The following is a 10,043-nucleotide window of genomic DNA, read 5'->3' as shown; positions in this document are numbered from 1 at the left end:
ACGTTTTATGTTACTCCTACCACTGAGGTGATGGTATAGTGGCTTGTAAACATCAACCTGGAATAGTCTTCCAAGGAAATTTAATTGATTCCGCAACTCAAACAGGCTGACGTTGTCTGTCACTGCAACACAGACCAGCAGAAGAAAGTATAAAACTGTCTGTGGACCAAAAGACGAAGTACACAAAGAGAGTAAGTAGAATGGAAATGTGGTAGATAGCTTAACCTATGTAAAAAGGGGTGAGGATGGGGGCGGGTTGGTGAAGAAAGAGAAGGAGGAAGAGTATGGTTTTATTTTCCCAACTCCAGATTCCTGGGTAATGACTGGGCTCTAATAGCTGTGAGCCTCAATTGGCCAAATGAAACAGGAGGCCAGCCAGTCCAGTGATGTTTATTTCTCCCCATTCTTCATTGAATCCCCGTTCCCTCATTTTTTAACCACCCGCCCAAAAAAAAATCATAAACAGAATCAGCCTTTCATTTGTCAAAACGCACCATGTTTTCTTCTCTTATTGATACCCCTTGATTTTTGTACATTCAGCAAAGGCATCAATCCAAAATAAGGATTGTGGTTTTCAAGCCAGTGGAGGGGCCATTTTCCAAGAAATCCCCTCAAACCACAACTTTATTTGTGACGGCCTTAAATGTTGTAAGTGTAGAGGTTCTGCAGCTTTTTGGTCCATACTATCTTCCATTATTTATTTTACATAAACTTTGTTAAAACAAAAGAGCTCAAATAGTTCTCAATAAACCAGATAGAGATTTGAAAAAGCTGTATAAAAGGACCCCAACAATCATGTTAAGCAAATTACAATTACTTTGTTGCAATGGGAAGCTATTGTACAGATGGAATTCAAAATGTCCTACCACACACAACACAAAGTGGATGTAATATGCCCCAAATTATTTTTCTGCCATAGGTCTCTATTTTAAATGCTGCAACTTTTTGAAGCATCACAAATCATGTTGCATACGCTCTCATGGAAAACAGAATCAACAAAGTCAAACAACAAATGTGAAGATGGTAGTTGTCTGCAAGATTAATGAGCTTGTACAAGCAACCGATGGGCCTCAGTCCAGCAGCCACAGTGACTGGATGAGAGCCGGACGGCCAGGCTGCATGCCATGGCACATTTATGGGGTCAGTCATCATTCTCTTCTGTCTCTATATTGCTGAGAGATTCATATTTGGTGTGAGCAGGGATTCTGGCTATATTCCCTATTTGGGTTGATTTAAGGGCGCCATGAAGAGACCACAAAGTCAAAACCGAGACGTGATTGCGCAATTTGACACAAACAGTGTTCGAGCAAAGAACAATCACGGGAATATTTCAAACAATTGTGGTTTAGGCAGAGTCATCGACTGCCTTGATGCGGTCTGAACTCACAGAAAAGGAATTGTTTTGTTGAATGTCAATCAGCGGGCCTCATTTAACACTTTCAGCATTTGGGGTCATGTATAGATCATCATGCCGAATTTGCATCAATCGATTGCATTGTGAAAAGGAGCAGGTCATTTTCAACACTAACTTGTGTAATATCGTATTTTCTGCACTATAAGGTGCACCGGATTATAAGGCGCACCTTCAATGAATGGCCCATTTTAAAACTTTGTCCATATATAAGATATATACATTTGGCCCGCAGGCCGGACTTTGGACACGCCTGCTGTAGGGGCTCAATATTGGTCCATATATAAGGCGCACCTGATTATAAGGCGCACTGTCGCCTTATAGTGTGGAAAATACGGTAATTTGTAAAACAAAACAAACACACACACATCCATGTGGACTGACCAATAGTAAACATCTTGGTAAAAAAAAAATTAATTCAGAGAAAATACAAACATTTCCTGTCAGCCGTGTGCGGTTTTTCTGCAATGACGTCATTCACACCAGTGCGGTTGCGTCAGGTTCATGAAGCCATAAACATGAAGAGTTTTACAATCTTAATTAGACACCCATTTTCAGCCTTCCTCCACAGGCCAGCTCCCCATCAGATGCCGAGCAACCCCCCTCGACAACAAGAACAGCATTCAAGAGGCCAAGATTTAAAGTTCTGCAAATATTGACTGCTCCATGGCTTTCATGGGCTGGGCCTAAGAGGGAACAAGTCGAACATCCACCTGTTTTCCCAGCGGCTTGGCCACATCCAATAGAACGCGAGGGCAGTTTCCTTGCCGGAGATAAATGAGATTTAGGTCGGAAAAACAGCAGGGAGAGAGGGAGTGAAAGAAGATTTAGAGACAGCGCACATATGAGAGGAGGCTAGTTGGTCAACTCCCACCACTGCTTGAAGATTTGACTATTCACACGGAGGCATTAGTATTCTAATGCCAGTGGGAATATGTATGACTGCCTTTGAGCGAATGAGATGCACAGGCCTGAGCCAGAGAGGCAGGAGAAGACAATGAAGACAAGGAGAGACATTTATGTGTTTGGGACGGCGGCGAGCACAAACACATTGAGGCTGTTAAATGACGACATTTACCTCACTTAAGTCGAACGGTCCCCATTATTCTTCTGTTGCATTAAAAGCAAGAAGGGGGGGGTTGCTTTGTGTTTGTATTGTGACGGACTTTCACAAAGAAATTCTTTTACCAAACAAAGAAAAATTAACAGTTTATCGTATTATGATTCAACTTACTTTGTGACTTAGTTTTCATCTAATGGCCCAAAATGTATTCAAATTGACAAATATCTCAATAAATTAGATAATATTGAAAAGTTAGATAAGCTCAATCAAATAGGAAAAAACAGTATCGGTTTCTCATTTTGGATTTGAATTCCTGAAATGAATTCCATTTTGCTCCTGTATTTTTTTTTTAACACAACAATTTGATGCTTTAAAATATTTTCACTGCATCCAAACTGGACATATTAGAAGCCCCATATCAAAATTCTCTTCATTATTGTCTCCACATTGTCTCCCCTTGACCAAAGAGCAGTCTGGTGATAGTGTGTTGAATCTGGATGACAGAGGTCCAGCAGGAGAGGGTCCCCTCACCCCCCCGGGACTTTTTCTGATAATCCCCAAGAGAAAGACTGGGCATTTAGAGTGAGATATGCTTAATCCAGGGTGGCCTTGCTAACAAAAGAACCTGGCACTTCCTCTGGCTTGGGAGCTTCCGTTGATTTGGGGGGCCTGGTGTGGGTGCAGTGCAAACACACCTCAGTAATACACGTCTGATTCACAATGGAACAGACAACAAATGTACAGTTTGGGACATACATAGACAGGCAATCATGGACAAAATAAATGGGTGTGATGGGACCAATTAAACAAGGGGCCCACACATAGAGGGGAAAGTACACATAAAAGATGCCCCCAACAAAAAGTATAAGGGAGTGTGATTTTGTGTTCTGTTCCAGAGGTGAAATACAGAGTGCGTGTTCTGGAGGGATCCAATGAAGCTCAAAACATGTCACGGCCTACTACACGCCATAGCTACAAAGAGAGAGGACGCTTCATGCATGGGTGAAGGTCCTTCTGGTGCAAGAAATATGGTAATCACCTAATTCATCACAGTTTTGAGAATATAATTTTTTTTTACACACAATTCCGCATTTTAAGATATTTGTCTACATTTTAACTTCAATTTGGACATTTTAACATCTGACAAACTACAAGTTGTATTTATCTCCTGTTTTTGATCGCACCTGCTAGTTTCACAATAAAAGCATACACATTTGCAGCTTTAAATGTCATTACAGGGAGATACTTCACTTTTTCCCCATTTAATTTTTTCCCGACATTAGAATAAGGTCATCGGCAATTAAATGCAAATGCAGACCTCATATTTGGTGAGGCAATTTTACTCCAGTCAGGTCCAAGGCTCCAAGGGCTGCCATGCTGTGTCATGCAACATTATGAACTCGCTACAAACCAGCCGAGCCGTCCAGGTTACTTATTTTGACCGCAGCACTAATGCTGACTGCGCTACGTGGCCTCCACCAAGACAAACTTTTCATGACAGTGCCATGTGTGTGTGTGTGTAGTGAATGTGTGTGTTTCCTCATGAAACTTGAAACAGTATTGGTGAGCCTCAAATCCCATTCAGGAAGAAAAAGCCCCACAGCCGCACAGCACAAAATCATAAATTAACCAAGATTTAGGTTTTGGGTAATTATTGGGTTTCAGTGAAACAAACAAATGTCCTGTGGAGTGACGGGAACGTACGCAGCACAATCAAACCTGGAGCACTCACCCGCATCAGCACTGCAATCGTGGAGATTTAGCCTGTCCATCAGTTCTAATTCCTGAGGACACAGACTCACTCTTACCAGGTTGAGTTTAAAGAAGACGCTATGGTGGTGAAGACAGGTTTGAACTTGTGCAAGACTGAGAGCAGTGACCGAAACCAAAACAAATCTTCCAGTCAACACCTTACTTAGCAACCATTTTCTTTCCTCAATTTTTGAGACTATTTTAGAGTGGTCATTTCTCAGAATTCTCAGTTAAGACTGTTTTAATGAAAGTGTCAGATAAAAAAAAAATCCCATGGTCCAGCAGGCAATATACAGCCCTTTATTTGGTTAAAATAATGTTGGAAAAAAAAAAACACAGCCATCTATGAACATGAATACAAAGGCCTGACTTAATAATTGCTGTCACAGGGTTTATGATGAGGATGATTTTGGGAAATCTAATGGTAGTATTTAATTAAAAGTTAATTTTCAATGGTGAAAAACATTTGAGAAATATTTCGTCCATCAGCAGGAATGGAAACTCGAACAGATATGAGGCTGCTTGAATCTATTTTCAACATTACCTAAGCACACACAGGATCAAAAGTACATTTAAGGGATTGATCACTGTGAGGTCAAGTGTACATATATACTGTATATTTATAATAAAAACATACAGTAAGTGATGAGTGATGCCTACGTTGAAGGTTTTCATGGGTAGGATTGCATGTAAGTGGCAGAAATGAGCACAATGAGACTACAGGGAGAGGCAGCTGAAAGCTACGAAGTCACAAACAGACAAGAAAAAAAAAAAGACAACATTTCCACCTCACAGTACAACACTGTTCATCTTGCAACTGGTTTGGTTAAAGTCCTGCTTGTCTTTCCATTGCAGCCATGAAGGCAAGATATTAATTAAGTATTATGGATACAAATAAATAAAATATATTAGGGAGAGGACAATAAACCTCACTTGATTAGTTTTGGCAGAAACATTTATATCAGCGTGTGGAATTTGACACATCTACCCTTCAAATGAATAAGGTTACATGATGCTATGTTAAAGAAATCGCACCATAATGATTTCCCTACAGCAACCAGCAGAGTGTTCAAGCAATTCACTAGTTTGTTGGCTAAAAGAAATAATAAAGGAATTGAAACATAATGTGATTTCTTTTGAAATTGCATCCTCTCCTGCTTTGTGGAATAGAAATTGTACTGCACTTTCTGACATCTTAAGTCAATGTTAAGATGACAATGGCTCAAGATAAATCAAGAAAATTGGTTTCAATGCCCAACCAGATGGCTAATATAATAGCAAAAGCTATAAGCTATGATCACTGCATTAGATATGCAAAGCAAGAGCGACATCTTGTATCATTAGTATAAAAACTACCAATGAACTGTCTAGATCCATAATATTAATAAGTACTACTGTGGTTGGCAACTGGCAGGCTGCTGGGAAAAAAAAGTGGTATGGTATAAATCATTTGCCAAGCTTGACAATGGAAATGCAACAAAATGATGTGTACCGTACTGTTCTGAACCACTATTGTACTGCTTGGTTGAAATTAAGTTTAAGTGACAGACTGTTGCTGGGAGGTGAATTTTAAAAGCATCAGTGGTGCGATTCTTTAAGGTTAGGCTCGGTACAGTAAAATTCTTTCAGCACAGTTCTGGCCAACTAAACTAGCGTATTCTCTCACTTCCGGCTCATCATTAGAGCCTTTCTGTTTGCGGGCGTAGACAATGTAGGGCATGACGGTCCGTCTGTGTAGCACCAGCGCTCTGCCCACGTCTTTCAAGACCCGAGCATCTCCTGCAAACAAAAACATACAGATGAGCATCCAAACAAATTCAAGAAGAAAACGAAGTGTAACACAATCACCTAGCCTCAATTTCCTTCCCTCCCTCTCACTTACCTCCAAGTAGCTTGCCAAAGTTGCTTCATTATTCCGAGAAGCAGCTGGAGGAGCATAAAGCAATTTAGCTCCAGAAAATACTAACTACACTGCCCTCAACTTGAAGTCATGGCATTGCATGAGAGGGCTAGTTAGCGCGCCTTGTTTATGTGGCCTTGCTTAGAGCTGGCTTGCTAAACTCAGCATCTCATTAGGTCCTGTGTCATACACTGCCAGCATCTATTAGGCCAGTGAAAACACTGTTCTTCTCAAAAGTGCATGTGCAGCTCAGAGTGGTCCGCTGGAGAGGTGCTTGGAAAAAGGGTTGAAAAATGACAATCTTTTCTTTGTGATCAAAATCTTCACCTCCTGAGGAGAAAGTCTGAGCCAAAATAACCGGCGCCAGTAAGTAGAGCAGGGGTGTCAAACTCATTTCTTTCGCGGGCCGCATTGTAGTCATAGTTTGTTTCGGAGGGCCATTATGACTGTCAACCCAAATAAATGTATGAGCACCTCATATTATATACAGTATAAGCTACAAAACAAACTGACAAATAACTCGTTTTCAAATCAGACTAGTAAAAACTGGTCAAATATTAAAAAAAAAAAAAAAAAGATATTTTAAAAGTGAAGACAATTTGCAATTCTAGTAATGACACACGAATTTGATGCACAATTTGTCTTCGCGGGCCACGTAAAATGATGTGGCGGGCCGTATCTGGCCCCCGGGCCTTGAAGTAGAGGAAGAGGGAGCGCACAGTGGGGACAAGAATGAGCTATTACACATTTTAAAGTACATACGTAGTTGGCTCCATGCTCATGATATTGCCAACAAGAATATCAATTCTCAAGTCATTCTAATTTCCCATCATTTTCTGTAAGATGTTTTTTAACCATCAGCCCAGTTCTAATCATGTCACATCTCTTTCAAAATACTTCAAAACAAACCTGAAACCGTAGGCTGTTGATTTAGAGATTTCACAGTACTGCAGGAAAAGTAATTTGTCGATTAAGGTGCCTGTTTACGCAGACTCTATAAATGTAACACTGGTTCCCCTGTTTCTCATTTCAAGAGTTCCATACTCAACAGAGTTCCATAACAGAGTAACCACAGCTTATGTTTATTACGAATTTACACAGACATCCATCTACTCTTGGTCTTGGGCAAAACATTCCATTGCTATTATGTATCCCCATCACCCCACGGCTTTTTCATTTGAGCAGAAATTTGAAGGCCAAATAAACATCTTGAACTTCTTTGGTTCCTCGAGCCATTCCTGTGATTTTATTGCGGCGTGGCAAGACACGTTATACTACTGGAAGACACCATTCAAGGTCAGGAGCCCACAGTAAATGTAGGAATTTAGCACAGAAGGTATGCAAACATCATCTAGCTCACACAATTAACCTACAGAACATAAATCAAGGCATAAGTGTTATGTCTTCTCTATAACCTCAGTTTACCTCCTTAAGTTCCTTTATCAGAGTGACGAGGCAATTAACAAGTTACAGAACACTTTTGGTGTGTGCGTGACACCAGTGAAAAGCATCACTGTCCCTTTGTGCTAATTATTTCCTGTGAACATTACATGGGCCTTAATGACGTGTAGTTCCACACAGTTTGAAGATAGTCTCTTAACCTCCTCTTGAATACAGAGCAGAACTCAACTCAAGAGTGGAGCCATAAGGCCCTTTGCCTCCTTTCACTTGCAACAATCCAAACATCCGCTATGAATATAAACAACTTCCTTTCACTTCTACTCTCTCTCTGTCCCCTTACTGATGCATCATCCGCAGTTTGAGTAATTCCAGACAGCCTTTTTCAACGCCTTTTCCGTTTATCTGCCGGACGTTCAGTGACACACTGCGTTGAGGTCACAGTTCTTAAGCATCCGGGTTCAAGGGTCGGGGGAAGAGGAGTGGTGGGGATCGATCTGGGAGTGCGAGGGTCAGGGTTGGAGTTTCGAGGCCTTGACACCTCCCCACGCTTTATTCATCCATCTCAAACTTTCAAAATACGTTCAACACCGAATGCTAGTTAAAAGAGCAACATTGGCTTTTTCTTTGGGCCTGACCACTTCCTTTAATCTCTTGTCGCAAATCCAAACACGGTTTGGGTATGACAGGAAAAAAGGCCAACATGTCAGTGTAGTATAGAAGCGGTATTTGAATGAACAGGGTTCAAGACCTCACATCAATAGACTTTCTTTCTTTGAGGAAGAACCCTTCCAGTACAGCTAGGAAACTGAGAGAACGTGTATTTGGTAGTTTGGATTTGAAATAGTACATTGTTTGTGTCACCAGTCCTGGAGGCTTTCTGGCTTACCTCATGTTACACATGTATACAGCATGACTAAATAAAGGAATATACCTGGATGTTACTGGTGACTCAAACACCTTCTGTGAAGACGTATGACTTCAACAACAACAAAGATCAGGAGCCACGAGAGAGGTGATTATCCTGACAATTCCAAGTTAAAGTTTGTGTATGTCACACGTTTGGTCAGTACACAGTTTAGTTCAAGAGGCTGACCCCTTAAAAGAAACATTTTTTGGCCGTGTTTATTCAGCAGAATGGACAATGACCTGGGCTTTTTTCACTCTCTCAAATAAACAATGATAGTGAATGTGTGAGATAGTTCATATGTGTTGTGCAGAATGAGTAAATATTGTAGATACACTGAAGTCTTCAGACACAAAGTGATATTAAAGTGATCAACAAGGGTTGCTTCAAATTGTAATTTAAACATTAGATTAGCTCTCTTTGCATGCTCTTTTTCTTTTTTCTTTCATAGGTACCCCATTCAAACTACTGTGTGCCTTGGACTTGGGTATCGGTTAGAATTAGAAGGCCTTTTTCTACAAATCGAATAACGAACCTGTCTTAATGTCATTCTAAATGTCCAGGACATACACTTAAATTGTGTGCTATCCTGTCATTAAGTCACATGAAAGGCCAATTTGGATCTCACCACTGGGCGTATTTCTGGAATACTGGTCCCAAACCTTCACACCAGAAGATACTCAAGCCCACAAGCTTGGCAACGGCGCTAAATATCCAGACGGCCAGCACTGAAATATGTTGACAGTGAGTTTGGACAGTTAGGCCTGAAATAATGTCCATCTCTGGCCAAGATCAACAGACCATGGAGGAATGGAGGCACCACAAACATAAACTTGTCATAGCAAATGTAAACTCTGACCATGACACATCATCCGTGTTTGTGCCTACGGGTGGATTATTGCTAATAATGAAATGAGGACGCCTGACATGAAAAACTCACTCACAAGCAAAAGCAGGTAATTGCTTATTAGACTAGGCATGTACCGATGAGACGACCGATGCCTACCTCTTGAACAGTAGAAAGAGCTAATTGTTTTAACTACTGGAATAGAAGGAACTTAAAGTATGACCTCATTTTAAACAAATATCAAGATGCCGCTTATATTCATAAATTCTCATTTGCCTCTCTATGTTCCTGTCAGTATAGATCTACTGTCAGAGCACCTCTTTATTTATTTCTCTTTCAGTGCCAGTATAAAGCAACAGTCTTACTCCCTTTCTGTCCTCAATGCTGTATACATTTTGAGATACAATCTTTTCTTTCTCAAATTTTCTACGTCTCTAATAGAATAGAATGCCTTGATTGTCATTATTGTCAGGCATACAACAACATTGGTGAAATGAATGCTGTGTTCCAAAGCTTTACCTAAATAATAAAACTATACTCAACACTTTCAAAAGCTAGACTAGTTTGTGGAGTTGTACCTTCATCAGGATTCGTGTTGAATCGAGCGTATCGTGAATTCTCCAGGTGGGGAAGGCATTTCTCAATGGTTACCCAGACATAGGTTTCTGAGCAGAGCAGGTCTGCAGGTCGGTACTGTCCCTGTAATGATAATAATGGAAGTACAGATCAGGGGGGTTAAGGGTACAAGCATACACCTCTTTCCTG

The 10,043-nt window shown here is 40.7% G+C and overlaps 1 protein-coding gene across 5 annotated transcripts in view; it reads right to left on the bottom strand.

Moving 5' to 3' along the window:
• Positions 1-4,502: 4,502 nt before the first annotated feature.
• Positions 4,503-10,043, bottom strand: part of LOC119134558 (arginyl-tRNA--protein transferase 1) — a 31,124-nt gene continuing 25,583 nt past the window's right edge. For 4 of the 5 annotated variants that reach the window (XM_037271352.1, XM_037271348.1, XM_037271347.1 and 1 more), the window contains 2 exons: positions 9,857-9,977; positions 4,503-6,005 (listed from right to left, as the gene is read on the bottom strand). In XM_037271352.1, the coding sequence (XP_037127247.1) occupies positions 5,827-6,005; positions 9,857-9,977 (300 nt within the window). In that variant the 3' untranslated portion in view covers positions 4,503-5,826. Of the gene's footprint in view, positions 6,006-6,027; positions 6,400-9,856; positions 9,978-10,043 lie in introns of those variants that run through there. The other variant, XM_037271349.1, reaches the window with a different exon arrangement.

Source organism: Syngnathus acus, chromosome 15, assembly GCF_901709675.1.
Source record: "Syngnathus acus chromosome 15, fSynAcu1.2, whole genome shotgun sequence".
NCBI lineage: Eukaryota > Metazoa > Chordata > Actinopteri > Syngnathiformes > Syngnathidae > Syngnathus > Syngnathus acus.
The sequence above is the reverse complement of the archived record's forward strand: the minus strand, read 5'-3'. Positions and strand labels throughout refer to the sequence as shown.